The sequence below is a fragment of the Vulpes vulpes genome, chromosome 11 (genome assembly GCF_048418805.1).
Source record: "Vulpes vulpes isolate BD-2025 chromosome 11, VulVul3, whole genome shotgun sequence".
NCBI lineage: Eukaryota > Metazoa > Chordata > Mammalia > Carnivora > Canidae > Vulpes > Vulpes vulpes.
The window spans coordinates 12204061-12219793 of NC_132790.1; the positions used below are offsets into that span (position 1 = coordinate 12204061).

General features: G+C 39.5%; 1 protein-coding gene across 1 annotated transcript in view; it reads right to left on the reverse strand.

Moving 5' to 3' along the window:
• Window positions 1-1395: 1395 nt before the first annotated feature.
• The window catches only part of PDE3B (phosphodiesterase 3B), a 167575-nt gene continuing 153237 nt past the window's right edge, over window positions 1396-15733 (reverse strand). Inside the window, exons 13-16 of the mRNA XM_026008139.2 lie at window positions 10640-10843; window positions 8381-8542; window positions 4511-4763; window positions 1396-3188 (exon numbers count right to left, since the gene is read on the reverse strand). Coding sequence (XP_025863924.2) covers window positions 2977-3188; window positions 4511-4763; window positions 8381-8542; window positions 10640-10843 — 831 coding nt within the window. The 3' untranslated portion in view covers window positions 1396-2976. The remainder of the gene's footprint in view (window positions 3189-4510; window positions 4764-8380; window positions 8543-10639; window positions 10844-15733) is intronic.

Consider the following 15733-nt stretch of genomic DNA (forward strand, 5'->3'; position numbering starts at 1 on the left):
CCATAGCCAATTAATCACCAGGGCAAACTGACTCTCCATCTCAAATCTCCAGTCTACTCCCTTCTCCGTTGTCCCGTAATCTTTCCCTGTGCAGATCGGGGAGGTCCCCCCAGGTCTAATCTTGTTCTTTCATTTGACATAGCATGTTATTTGAATGAGCGTCATAAAATGTAAAGTTAGTCAAACCACTCTTCCAGATTAAGACTTTTTTCAGGGATGCCTGGGTGGCTCAGTGGTTGAGCATCTGCCTTCGGCTCAGGGTGTGATCCCAGGGTCCTGGGATAGAGTCCCACATCAGGCTCCCTGAAGGGAGCCTGCTTCTCCCTCTGCCTCTCTCTCTCTCTAGATCTCCCATGAATAAATAAGTCTTGAAAAAAATTTTTTTCTCAGTTGTTCCCCATTTCCCGGAGGAAAAAGTTTAAGTATGGCGTGTCATGCTTTACACCAAGCCTTCATCAGCCACCCTAAACCTCTTTCGCTCCTCCAATGTGGGGAGGCGTGCCTGGCCTGGCCTCTGTACACTGTTAATCTTTCTCCACAATCCATTACCTCCAAGGTAAATCATAATTCTTGATTATCCCTGCTCCACAGGTCAATTGCCATCCCCACCTGCTCTCTAGAGCTGCTCAGATTAGCCTGGCAACTAGAATAAGAGAAAGCAGAGTTGGCTTTATTCATTCTTTTGTGAAGTTTGTATCGCATAGGAACGATCTGGAGAAAGGAGATTTTTGACTTCAGCAATGCTAGAGTTTACAGGATTCTTGTAAAAAGAGCGCCAACAGCACCAACAAAATTAAAATAGCAGGAAATGGCCTTCAAATCAGGAAATAACTTTAAAAAGTAGTTTGTTTTATGGAAAAAGAATGTATTGGTAAGCACATAGATATAGCACTAAGAAATTATTTCTAAGACCGGTGGGTTAAAACAATAGCAAATTCATGATGAAAATTAGAATAAAATTAATCTGATTCAGTAATAACTAATAGAATATGTAATATGGCTTATGGCAATTTTTCAAGTAAGATTTCATTTAATAGCACTGTATATATTTAATATAGTCATTCAGTTTGTAAAATTTTTATGAACTTGCTTTAGCAAGGATATTTCTGTTTCTTTGCTCTATTTTAGAATGTCAATTATTTAGCAAAGGTTAAATTTAAAAGTTAAATTATCTAAAAATGAGTTCTCAGTAATAGTACTTTTAATAAAAACTTTCCTTTTGAGAAAATATATACATTAACCCCAATGCAAAATTTTAATAGAAAGGAAATCTGAGTCTCACTATGCATATGTGCACATGTGAATTTGTACACGTGTACTTTTCAAGAGCAGAGATATACTTACGCAGGATGCAAAATGCGCACCAGGGAAATAAAAGCACAGGATATATACGTGTTAAGTGCAAACTCAATAAATTAGTTAAAATTTTATTACTTAGTAATGTGCGACCGGGTTACAAATTATCTGGCAGTGGTAGCAAAAGTGGCAGGAAGAAACTTAGCACTCAACATATCTAATAAATAAAGCTTGGTGATTCATTAAATATTACACAAGATCAAAACTTCCAACACTTGTATAGATCTTTAATATCTCTGAGATATGCCAAATATTCTAGGTAGGTAAGAAATTGCCTGAAATCATACTTAAAAAGGAATCATCTTGGAAAATTAATGGTTTTACTGTCTACAAAAGCTATATAGATCCAAAATATGGTCTCCAAGAAGAAAAAAAAACATGTCTACCATCCTGCTATATCATTTAGGCTCCTTTTTATATCTTCAAAACCTTTTCACAACTCAGGTACATATCTGTACCTTATGAGTTGAGGAACATTGTAAGTATGGTCCATTTTCTTTGCAATTAAGTATTCCCACCATTTATATTTTAAGATTAGAGTCACAGTTGGGCCTTAGCAGGACTGAGTAGTCCTCCGTCACTTCTGACATGTCGTCTCCAGGCAGTAGGAAATTAACAAAGATGAACATCAGTCCTACTGTGACGAAATGTTAGGACGCCTAAGATACGGATCTGGAGATAAGCTTGTATTCCAATTATTCCCTGTGTCCTCTGGAACTCCTACTATTTCTTTTGATTAGACTCAAATGTATCAAAGAAGAACGCTCCTCTCAGAAAAGGCTAACATCTTTAGGACAATTCGGCTTTCTTCTGACAAATCTGTTTATATTAACTAAATGTTTAAAAATATGAATCCTGAGCAACAGTTATAAGAACAGTTTCGACTAAAGAAAATCCCTTCATTGTTAAAACCCGAACAGCTTTAAAAATTCAACCATGGACTGGAATTCAGACTTCTGATGTCCATGGCAAACCTGAATACTCTGAGGAGAAACACACACACATAGTAGGTAACACACAACAGTAAGAAGCATCAGAAATCGATGCACCTGGATTCTGTTATATTTGACAAAGGTCACTCAGTGTTTCATGTAGAAACCTAGCTGGGAGCTCAGCACTGAACGGTGCCTTGCCTTGAACAGACCCCCCCACTGAAAGGCAACACTGGATTCCTTTTTGGATAGGCACAGACCCCCCCCCCCCCCCCCCGACCCCGTCCCACCCCACCGCCAAACGTTCTAAGACATAAAAAGACACACACTTGGAAACATAAGATGAATCCCGCTTTCATGAAAAGCCAAAAGTTCTGGCCACTTTGGAAACTGAAGTCACTTGAATTTTTAGTTCTAGCTACCGCTCGTGGAAAATAAGAGCTTACTACCCAGCAAAGCGTTATTGGGACAAAGTACTCGGATACAGTGAAGGCTTCAGGGGAGAGCTCCGCGGTGTGAGGCCACAGGAGCTGCTCTCTAAGGCCACGGGACTCGGCCGTCTGTGTGATGGGAAGCGCACAGGGCAGGAAGTGAGCCTGCCAGTGTCCATCTGTCCACGCAGGACCAGCAGGCAGGGACCCCTGGCCCCCGGCACAGCCCTCGGTGTGGTTTCCATCTACCCTTCCTTTTACTCAAACTGTCTCTCCTCCTCTTCATCTGCCTCTTCGATGACCTGGATGTCCTCTGCTGGAGGTAAGGAGTTTTCCACCTGCAGCTTATTCCCGTCGGCTTTACATTTCTCTTCCTCCTCTATGATTTCCTTCCAGATCTTGTGGTTTTCGCTGAGGTGGTGCATGAGCTGACAAAATATTCGCCGTCTCCTTTTCCTCCTCTGTGGTCCTGCGAAATGTGAGGCACACGCACACTGTAATCCTAGCGGCACACTTCAAGCATCCAGTCGCTAAGCAGCCGCGGCCTTGTTCTTTTCCAGGCACTTATCTAAGGCGCTAGGGTTGTCCTAACGCACAGCGAGACGGAAAGCGTGTCTGGCTGTGGTGCCCCCCTTCTAGTGGGAAGACCTTGGGAGGCAAAGGCAGCAGGACGCCGCCGCACGGTGTCATTAAGGGCGAAAATAAAGCTGAGAAGGGGAGTGGGGAAGGCCGGGTGGGGTGGGAGGGGCGGATGGTACTAAAATTTCAAATGATAAATAGCAATATGAGGTTAAGCAACTTTTTCAGCATTTAAGTATTGAATTAAACACAATGGTCAAAGTTTCAGGGAATATAAATAATTCTTGGAAGCCAGCCAACTTGCCCAAGATGGTGTGCAGAGGGGAGCAGAAGAGACTCTTCCGTTAGCTAATCCTGAATGCAGCTGGGTAGGTGGGGTCCTTTGTAATTATGTTACCTGTCAGCATTCAAAGCATGCTTGGGATGCTAGATATTTGCTCTTTAAAGGGGAATTTAAATTAAAACCGATTTCGTTTACAGCTGCAAATATTTTTTCCCATTTATATTCACTGCTTTATATAGAAAACTACTTCCCTCCAGCCTGGCAATTCATATCCATAATGACATAAAACTTGATTCTCCTCTTAGAGAAGATACATTTCATCTTCTCCCAACTACTGCAATCTATCTTCCAAGTGTTTGGGAAGGGCAGGTCAGTGGGTCCGGGAGCACCGGCCACATGAAGCCCCTCACCTCTCAGTCAGACACGGGGGCAGCCCTCCAGTGCATGCAAAGGTAGAGGCTCCAGAAGTGGGCTGGCTGAAGGGCAAGACCCGGAGAGGCACTTCTGTAACCGAGGCCATGTGGGACCAGTTAGCAGTTCCCCAGCACACAGGAGTTCCTCAGGAGACTAACCAATCTGCACATTCCAACAGTAGTTACTCAAGATGTAACTACTGTATCTTATAAAGATCTAGGGCACCTGGGTGGCTCAGTGGGCCTGACTCCTGATTTCCACTCTGGTCATGATCCTGGGGTTGTGAGATTGGGCACCACAGCTGGCTCGGCATTGGGCATGGAGGCTGCTTAAGAATCTCTCTCTTCCCCCCTCTTCCTCTGCCCCTCCCTCTATCTCCTTCTCACTCTCTCTCAAAAAAAAAAAAAAAAAAAAAACAAACAAAACACAAAGCAAAAACCCCCCAAAAGATCCAAGTTCAATGTTACCAACTGCAAATATCCATTTAAGAAATGACAACATCCCCATATTCTTACTAGGATTTAGATTGTCTTCTATTTCTTCATCATCGCTATCTAATTCTTCACCATCTTCATCGTAACAACTCTCCGTGTCCTCGTCCTCCTCTGCTTCTATCCACTGACCCGGCAGCAAGCCAGCAGCGTCGTAGGAGTTACACAGAGGACCCACGATGTGGGTGATGAAAGATTCTTGGAGTTTTGCTAGTTGAGGCGAAGACCGATCCATGAAGGGACTGATGGGCAAACCCAGGTTTGCTTCTTCATCTCCCTGGATCATTTTAAGAAGAAAAGTACATTTTGAACTGTTAAAAGAATAACCACTGAGCGTTGCTGTTAAAATTATTTGGAGATTTTTAAATATTCATAGTCTACATCAAAACAATTTTTACAGAGAAGTATCTAATTACTCTGTCATTTCAGTTGTAAGAATTTCTCCAATATTTGAGAAATCCTAAACAAGACTTTGTTTTCACACTCCACCAGGCAACCAGTATGATTGATATTCAGTGAACAAGAAAAATATACATTAAGAGAAATAACAACAAATCTAACAACCTGCCAAATTTTATGTCTCTTTCTCCTGTCGGGGAGGAGGAGGAAAGTTGTACCTTAACTGCCCAGAGTTGAATTTTGCAAATGCCTTTCAACACCCTGCCCATTTCTAACAGCAGAAGTAGAGGTATGGTTGGCTGAGGTGAGGAGCCAGGTCCAGTGCTCCAACTGCCTGCCTCTGAAACCCTCCCACTCGTCTCCAGGGCTGCAGAGAGTGTATTTTGAGATCAGACACACGTGGTTTCAAACCCTGCTTTTGCCACCTACTACCTGTGTGGTGTTGAGCAAGCCCTATACCCATTTCATGTGTAAAATTTTAATAATCTACAAGGTTGCTATATGGATGAAAAGCAATGTTATACCAAGTATTTAGCATAGTTCCCCAAAGGGTACTATTGATATTTTCATTCCTTGTGTCTGAACTGGTGGGGAATGAAGAAACCCCAGAATGTACAGACTGTGTAGGCAAGCGGTGTCTACCTGTGATGGGGCAACAACCAGAAACTGTCCTAGTGACTGGCCCATGACTGAAAATCTATGATTTTTTACCTTCTGTAAGGAAGAAAACCATTGTTGGCAAAAACAAAACCCGACTTAGATTTAGCCACAAGATTCTACAATTTTATAAGTTTGGCTTTTTTTTTTTTTTTTTTTTTTAAGGAGTTTGGTTTTTCTAAGCCCATGGCACTTACACAGCTATAAGGGTTTATAAAGACAGGATGAGGGGATCCCTGGGTGGCGCAGCGGTTTGGCGCCTGCCTTTGGCCCAGGGCGCGATCCTGGAGACCCGGGATCGAATCCCACATCGGGCTCCCGGTGCATGGAGCCTGCTTCTCCCTCTGCCTATGTCTCTGCCTCTCTCTCTTTCTCTCTCTGTGACTATCATAAATAAATAAAAAATTAAAAAAAAAAAAAAGACAGGATGATTAGGCCAATAAAAAAAATTAAAAGTTGGGCAAGGTTAGAATTTTGCATCCATATCCAAAGGATGTTTAACAATAGCATAACCAGATTGAGAAAGAAATTTGATAGTGTTGATGAAGACTAAGCTTTTCATATAGATTAGTACCTTCAACCTTCATGACGACTCTGGTGTAGGACATTTTTCTCCTTTAACATCTGAATAATGAAACTTAGGTTAAGTAAAACTGTCCGAAATAATGTTTTTAGTGACAGATCTGGAATTATAATAGCTGACATTTATTGAGCATTTACATGTCAGGAACTGTTCTAAGAACTGTCTCACAGCAACCTTGTGAGGTAGATACCATCAAATATTCCTATTTTGTCAATGAAGAAATTGAGAGAGATTAAATAACTCACCCAAGGTCACGCTCCTGGTAATGAAGAGAACCCAGGATTCAACATCAAGCATGGATTCCAACTTTTTAGTAAGAGTTTTATATACTTTAAAAAGAATTATAAATTTGGTCTAAATGAACTTTTCTAATGTTCTTTTTACTGAATTAGTGAGTGTTCTAAAATTGGCATATACTAATACCTTTTTCATTATCTTTATTTGCACAGATAATATAAAGATGGCCTTTTCCTTAGCATAAAATTCTTTTGTGAATAGGAACTGAAGCCTGAGGCCAGTTTCAATTATCTTTGAGAAGGAAGATGGTAATATACAAATACTATATTGCAATTGTAAGGTAAATATTTATAACCATTTAGATCTCAAAATTATATATAATTTAGTTCAAATGTATCAAAGTGGTAAAATATTAATAACCCTGGAGTACTTATGTATTCCTATGTTGTTGTTTTTATTCCCCAATATTTTGTAACTTGTAAATTGCAGAGTAAGTGTTGTGCTGGGATGTTTAGCTGAGGTGAGTGAGAGTCTGCACATTCACTATTCAGTTTGGGTGTAACACGGAATAGCAGATAAGTATGCATGGTTTATGGAGTCAAATTCATCACTCCTGCTGGAGTAGCAACTCGTGGTAGGCAAACTCTATCACAAAGGCCTCATTTGGTAGACCTCTTGATCTTGCCCAATTATTAAGGTCAACAAGGACGCACAAGGAATGCGATTCTAAAGGTAAAAAGATCCAATCAGTATTTTGGAGATAATGAAATGTTGGCCTGTGGGGAAATCCATATACTTCTACATTGTAGGGTGCTTCAGAATTGGATCAAAAAAAAAATGGTTCTGCAAAGATTCTGCAAAGTGGTGGTGAAGCCAGCGACCTGAGGGTTAAGGGACTAAAGAATGCAACTGTAACTTTGTATCCAAGCCTGCCTGTCCTTGGAATGCAGCCTTCCATCACGCTTCTAAAGATGATGCTCTTGCCTGACATCATGATACCAAAATGTTGACTTAGAGACTTGAGGCTTTACCAAGAAACCAGCCAGAACCGGTCAGGACCACCGACCTTCTCTGAGCACATACAGGTGTCCAATGGATAAACTTTTAATGTTGAAGTGCCTAAGACCCCATCCTTCAATCACGCTAAGGATGCCATTTTCTGGTCATGGTCACAGGAAAAAATATGCAGAAGATTCATGCAGGTGCGGACAACAAAATTACCTCAACTCTTCCCTACTTACTAACTTCCTTTATTTGATTTTGAAAGCACACAGCTTCTCTCTCTTATACCCAGATGCTTTTCATTTGCCGTTAAATATTCCCAACTCTCCTACTTTGAGGAGGCAAATTTGAGGCCTGCCCTCCCATCTGCTAGTGTGGCTGCCTCTCAGACTCTTCCTTTGAATGCACACTCAACATCTCAGCGGTCGGCTTTGCTCCACATTGGGCTTACAAACTTGAGTTCAGTGCTGGAGTATTATTTTAAAGACAAGATTTTAAAACATATAATATCATGTTTATATCTTTGAATCCTTAAATACCATGAAATACCTACTCTATCCCCATTTCTAACCCTCCACCAGGACTTTTGTCCAGTTGATGTTTCTAAGGCAGTCTTTATACAACAGAGCTGAAAATAGGTTGATATTCTTTGAATACAATCTAAGTATACCCCAAATCAACTGAAAACAATTTCAACTCAAAATAAATTATCCTAGGTCATAGGCGCTCAGGGTTTTAAAAGAGACCTTGGAATCCTAATGTAGTCTATCCTTACCTCTATCTAGACTCAAGGGACATTTGACCCATGTCAAATAAACAATAAGCTATTTTAAAGATCTTATTAGCAAAAACGAACTGAGAAAATACCAAGACCAGAGCATATTCAACAATTTTTAACCATTTTTTTTGTCCAAACAACCAGACTTCAAACATTTAATGGAGCTATCCAAATCCCAAAGACTAATGTCTTCAGATGGCAGCTCTCAAAATCCTGCCAATCTCAGACTTCAACTTACCTGCTCATAAAATTCATTGACAATGCCTTCTGTCCATTTCAAATGCAAGTCCCGAACTTTTGCTGGGCCATTTATATCTGCCAGTTTGATGCACACTTGGCATACTAAGAGGCGATCATTTTCATTACTCCATTCTATACCATTACTATTTACATCATTGGCCTGTTTTGGAAAAACAATTATTTTAGGTTCTGAGGGCACAGGAATGTCTTTTTTTAAAAAATCAAATTATCTTAAAACTGCTTCCTGTCTAAATCACAAGAAGGAATGTGGGTTAAGTTTTTTTTTTTTTTTTTTTAAGATTTTATTTATTTATTCATGAGAGACAGAGAGAGAGAGAGAGGCAGAGACACAGGCAGAGGGAGAAGCAGGCTCCATGCATGGAGCCCGATGTGGGACTCGATCCCAGGTCTCCAGGATCACGTCCTGGGCTGAAGGAGGCGCTAAACCGCTGAGCCACCCGGGCTGCCCATGGGTTAAGTTTTCATTATAATTTTGTTTCACTGGAAACAGAGCACCATAAAAACATAACAAATCATTGGTTTCAATATTTGTGATTACCACAGAAAATTGTAACATGTATATATATATATATGTATATATATAACATATATATAACATATTAATATATAATATACACTATAATTATATGTATATGCAAAACATCAATAAATCATTTAAGAATTGTAACTAATTCTACTTCAAAAAAGAACACTTAGGATCTACAGAGAAGTTGGCTTTAGTTGTGAAAGGAAAATATAGTTGAAAGAAAAGTCTTAAAAGCTGATCCCTATGGTTTCAAATCCTGACTCAATGATTTATTCATTATGTAATACTGAAAAAATTACTTAATCTCCTTGAATCTATCTTCATCTATAAAACAGGAAAAGTAGTACCAATCTCGCCATATCACCATGAGGATTAATAAATGAAAAATGCCTTGTTCATAGTAAATGCTAAATGCTACCACTGTTATTTAAATAAATGGTAATTATCATCACTAATTAAGCAAATTACTCTGCCTTTCAAAAAGCTCATTTTCTCTTGGAAAAAAATGAAGTAAATGGGCCAGATCAATGGCTTTTGAATTTTTTTATGAGGGTAGTTTTTGGAGCACCAAACCCTTTTGTCAAAGGAAAATTTATGTAGGCCACCACTATAGAAAACACTTAAAAGGAGAGCTTTTTTGATGGAAACCATATAGGAGATCTAGAACCCCACTCATATGGGATTCTCCTGAGAAACTTCAGAATAGAAACCTCTGAGGAACACAGATTCAAAAGTATTGGACTAGGTGATTTTTTACATGTAAAAACTTCTGTTATTCTGACTTAAGCACTTAAATGAATTTTTATTATTAAACAAAAGTTAGTAGAGTGACACAACTATAAAATAACTTTAAAGGCATATGGATTTCTCACTGATTTTTTAAGTATTTTATTAATATAATGACAGCCACATATCAGGTCTCTTCCCAGGGGGTGAAACCCAGTACTCCTTTGTTACCAGTTCCTTTACCCTTGAGGTACACCTTTCCTTTACATCACAAATGTCATCAAGGAAACAACAGCTTCCTGCTAGCCAAAGAGGGAGCAGCCTTCCCTCAGGTTTCTGTAGAGTAGCGAGCGGTTCTTAACATTTTTCCACCCCTAATGTCTGAGGGCTAGAACATATTCCAAGGAGCACCACTATCACATGAAGGCAGCGATTCTCCATTCCCTACTGAATGTGAATCTTTGGTGGCAGGGACTTGCACCTGTTCTTATTCTTTGCTGGCACGACTGCACAGAGTGGGCAATCCCAACAGTTGCTCAATGAGTACATTATCCTCAAGTGGAAGAGTAGAGAGTACTTCTCCCCCACACCAGCCAAATACTTATAAAAGAAAGGATTAACAGGTGCAGTGAGGTAAACATAACTGAGAAACACATCTTTAATTTCATAAAATACCTTGCTTGGCACTGTGCACAGCTTTCTCAGATCTGCCCCTAAAAGCTTTGACATCATTAATTGGCTTATCACCATGCAAAAGAAAGTTATAAGTCTGTGTGTCAGTAAGGAAATGTAGCAAGGGATAGTATGTTCAGGACATGTTATGATAATGAGTTATTTTTTAAAATATTGACATATAGACTGTCTCACATCGGATTGGATGACTATTTGAGTAGTATTGTAATTTTACATTAAAAAAACACTTATCAGTGATACTGACAATAATGATTCCCACCACTGAAACCAGACATTAATTGTATCACAAACCTTGGCATTGAACTCAGCAAGGAAATCAAAATGCTTTTTAAGATCTGTGGCAAGGATTGCTTCAATGACTAAAAAACGAAAGCGCTTGAATTCCACATGATCAAGATTAAGAAGGAAGTTGTATTCTGGGCGGGAAAGATACAAATTCCAAGCTGATGCAGCATGATGATTTTCTAAAACAGATCTGTCGTTGTACAAAACTGCCTGAAAAATAATAAAAGTGAGTCAGGCATCTCAGAGTTATTAATCTTTAATAATAAACAGAGTTAGGTTGAAAGAAGACAAACCATGAGTAACTACAATATGCCAAGCATTTTAATATCTCTGAAGAAGGGTTGTGATAATTTTCTAAATGAGTTTACTAAAGTACAAAAAGGTAAGGTACACTTTTCCAGCATACACATCCAATGAGTGAAAGGGTCATTCGTCTCCAAAGCTCATCTTTGCAGACACCATGCTGCCCTCAAGAGCTATAAAGTTGATATCTGAGGTCTACTTCATTAAATCAGTAAACCGTCTTAGATAAAGCTTCTGTTAGTAAAATCATTAGAGAGAGAGGGCAGGTGGAGGGCTGCATTTCTCCTCTTCAGGGAGCATGGAATGAGTGGTGGTGATGACCAAAGAAAGGGAAGCAGGAGCCCTGCCCTGGGTGAAGCATAGACTAGAATGGTGGTTACCAGGGTGTGGGGGAATTGGGGAGATGCTGGTCAAAGGGTACAAACTTCTAGTTATAGGATGAATAAGTTCTGGGGATCTAATACCAGCATCGTGATTATAGATAATAGTACTATATTATATACTTGATAATTGCTATGAGACTAGGTCTCAAATGTACTCACCATAAAAATGATATATTACATGACATGATGGTAATATTACAGTGATAATGTGTATCAAATATACTTTAAACTTAACACAATGTTACATATCAATTATATATCAATAATGTAACTTCTTAACATCATTAACACCAAAGAGAAAGAATAAGCTTCAAAGACCCTGAGGGGTCAATTTATATTTAATAGTGATTTCACTAATTCACATTCTAATCTGATGAAGACTGATATACTATTAGAACAGCTTTGTCTGTACAGGAAGAAGTAATCCACCTTCCAGCTCAATAAAGCGCAGCACATAATAAGCGCCCTGTAGAACTAGCTGACTTAATAAACTCTTGGCTAGCAGGATCGGTAAAAGAAATAAGTTCAGAATTTCTTCACTATTCTAACTGCCTTTTGAAATTACCAAGAAATATAAAGTGAGGGCAAAAAAAAAAAATCTGAATCAATATTAAAATCTAAGGACACCTGGGTAGCTTAGTGGTTGAGCATCTGCCTTTGGCTCAGGATGTGATCCCAGGATCCAGGATCAAGTCCCACATCGGACTCCCCGCAAAAAGCCTGCTTCTCTCTCTGCCTGTGTCTCTACCTGTCTCTCTGTGTGTCTCTCATGAATAAATAAATCTTTTTTTTAAAGATTTTATTTATTCATGAGAGACAGAGAGAGAGGGGCAGAGACACAGGCAGAGGGAGAAGCAGAATCCTCGCAGGGAGGCTGATGTGGGACTCGATCACGTCCCGAGCCAAAGGCAAATGCTCAACCGCTGAGCCACCCAGGTGTCCCTAAATAAGTCTTTTAAATAAATTAAAATCTAGATATTGGCACCACACTGAAAACTTCAAAGACATGGGGAAAGTGGTAATAGAAAGAGGAGAGGCCAACTGAGTTACTGCACAAAAAAGAAAAACCCATCTGGAGAATAAGTGGAAGGAGTGGAGTCTCCTCCCTGATGGACCCCAATAAACCCTACCTATGGAAGAGTAGCGGCAAGAAACAATCATGGAGCAGTAAGCAGGAGGCAAACGTCAGTTCCACTATAGAAAGAATACTGAGTGAACCCACAGAACAAGAAGCCAAGCTTAAACTTAGAAAAACTATTCCAGGTAAAACAATGACGCTTCAGCTGGCTTTTACCAAGGGCTCCGTGACAACCAGAGAAGGAAGACAACACCCCAGCTAATGTGGAGCTGAAATTACTAACATGCTTTGACTCTGTGCTAAAGCATCCCGATCCCTGCTTTTGCTAGCTATGGATCCCCTTCCTTCATTCCACAGGCAAATACAGCTCTATTTTGGAAAACAAAGTAGTTGATCACAAACTTTGTTTTTTGCTCTCTTTTTTGAGTTGGAAAGGTTTGAAACAGGGTTTAATACAAACTGACAGAATTAATCTTAACAAATAATAAACATCGGGACGCCTGGGTGGCTCAGCAGTTGAACATCTTCCTTCGGCTCAGGGTGTGATCCCAGAGTCCTGGGATCAAGTCCTGTATCGGGCTCCCTGTGAGGAGCCTGCTTCTCCCTCTGCCTGTGTCTCTGCCTCTCTCTGTCTCTGTCTGTCTCTCATGAATAAATAAAAATTTTTAAAAAATCTTAAAAAATATATATACATAAAAAAACAAATAATAAACATCTTTCAATTAATGAAAAGAAAAAACCCATCAGACATACCAAAGACTTTGATCAAACAAAGAGGCTCACAAATCTGAACAAATGTGCCATTTTGAGACACAAGGAACAGAGTAAACATTAAAATATCCTTAGATCTTAGGGGCATCTGGGTGGCTTAGTAGGTGAAGCACCTGCCTTTGCCTCAGGTCATGGTCTCAGGGTCCTGGGATCAAGACTTACATTGGGCTCCCTGTTCAACAGCGAGCATGCTTGCTCTCTCTCTCTCAAATAAATAAAATCTATTAAAAAAATCTTTAGGTCATAGGCATGAGATTAAATACTTCTGAAAACTGCAAAAATCTTGAATTAAGTGAAATTATTTTCTTTTCTATAATTATTATTTTAAAGATTTTATTTATTCATGAGAGACACAGAGAAAGAGAGAGGCAGAGACACAGGCAGAGACACAGGCAGAGGGAGAAGCAGGCTCCATGCAGGGACGCTGACATGGAACTCGATCCCGGGTCTCCAGGATCACACCCTAGGCTGAAGGCGGCACTAAATCGCTGAGCCACCCGGGCTGCCACGAAATTGTTTTCATTTTAAAAAATGCTTAACTTAAAAAAAATCCAATAGATGTAGTAAATAAACCAGGTGTTGTAGAAAGCAAAGCAGCTAGAAAGAAAGAAAGAAAGAAAGAAAGAAAGAAAGAAAGAAAGAAAAAAGAAAAAGAAAGAAAGGAAAGAAAGAAGAAAGAAAAGAAAGAAAGAGAGAGAAAAAGAAAGAGAAAGAGGGATCCCTGGGTGGCGCAGCGGTTTGGCGCCCGCCTTTGGCCCAGGGCGTGATCCTGGAGACCCGGGATCGAGTCCCACATCGGGTTCCCTGCATGGAGCCTGCTTCTCCCTCCGCCTGTGTCTCTGCCTCTCTCTCTCTCTCTCTCTGTGACTATCATAAATAAATAAAAGTTAAAAAAAAAATTTAAAAAAAAATAAAAAAAAAGAAAGAAAGAGAAAGAAGGAAGGAAAGGGTACTTCTTTTTTTTTTTTTTAATTTTTTTTGGAAAGGGTACTTCTTAAAGATATAGTCAAGATGAACATTTTGGGATCCCTTTACCCTAAAGTTCTGGGTTTGTTCTAAAATTTCTGATAATCCTTTATCTTCTAAGACTCTCTGTTTTCCTTAGCACCCTTTTTGCTAAGATGTGTTTTTAGATAACTTTCTAAGGATGAATGGGTACATGATTTATTTCACCTCTATATTTGGGATTCTCTTTATTTTTCTTTTAACACTCAGCTGTAGCTTAGCTGGATACAGAGATTTAACTTGAAAATAATATCTTATGCCAGCACTCCCCATCCCCTCCCCAGGGTTACTTCTTTCCTAGCACTTACATCATAATCATCTGTCTCTGACATACACTATTTATTCTTTTTCTTGCTTTACTAGTATGTAAGTTTTATTGGGGGGGGGGCAGAATTTTTTGGCCTGTTTTGTTCAATAATAATGCCTACAGGGCACCCGGGTGGCTCAGTGGTTGAGTGTCTGCCTTTGGCTCAGTGCGTGATCCTGGAGCCCCAGGATCAAGTCCCATATTGGGCTCCCCGCAGGGAGCCTACTTCGCCCTCTGCCTGTGTCCCTGCCTCTCTGTGTCTCATGAATAAATAAAATATTTTTTTAAATGTATAGAATAGTGCCCCTCTCCTAGTAGGCACCCAATATTTGTTGTATAAATGAATGAATGTTGTATACATGAATAAGTTCCTGAAACTTTCCATCTCCTTTTCTTTTTAGTCTAAATTCTGGGAGGCATAACCTGGTATTTAGTTCCAGTGCTTGTGTTGAATTTTTAAAATTTTTTGCAGTAATATTTTTAGTCCCTAAGAACTCTAATTTGTTCTCTGATGTTTCCTTTTTCATAGCTTCCTATTCTTAGGGATGCAGTGTTTCTCAAATTCTGAGATATCTTTTTAAAAAGCTGAAGGGCTTTCCTTAGGTCTTTTTCCCCTTGTAGTTGGTTATTCTGTCCATCTTAGCCTTTTCTTTCCAAGCTACTGTCTGGTGATCCTTGGTTATTCTGTTGATAGTATAAAAAAAAAAAGAATTCTAGATTCTTTTGTGTTTGCTTTATTGTCGAGTCTTTTCTTTAACTGGGAAGGATGAGTAGGAACTCTGTGAATGTGGGTGGCGTTTGTTACTTACTTAGCAGGTTTTGCTTTAGTTATAAGACCAGGTGCCAGCTGTTAGGTTTCCAGAATGAGAAGGATTTACTCTGAAGTACTAATACTCACACTAGTGATTCTTATTCTCTTTTGGCCGTTTCCTTCAATATCTAAGAGATGAGTTTTCTGCCTGAGGTAAGTGCATGGTTGCAGTAGCTTTACTTAAAGATGTGTAGTGTACAAGTATAGGGTGTGTGTGTGTGTGTGTGTATGTGTGTGTGTGTGTGTGTGTGTAGCAAGCAGGGGCAAATGGTATCAGGAGTCTCCTGTAGCCCCCTCTACTATACTTTTACCTCTTAATCTGTTTTTCATTTTTCAGAAATAGAAATTTCTGGAAAACTCTAATCTTCGGATAATACCCTTCCCCACCTATTCTTCTCTGTTGTAATAAGGAGTCAAATGCATGTGTTTAGTCACTATCTTG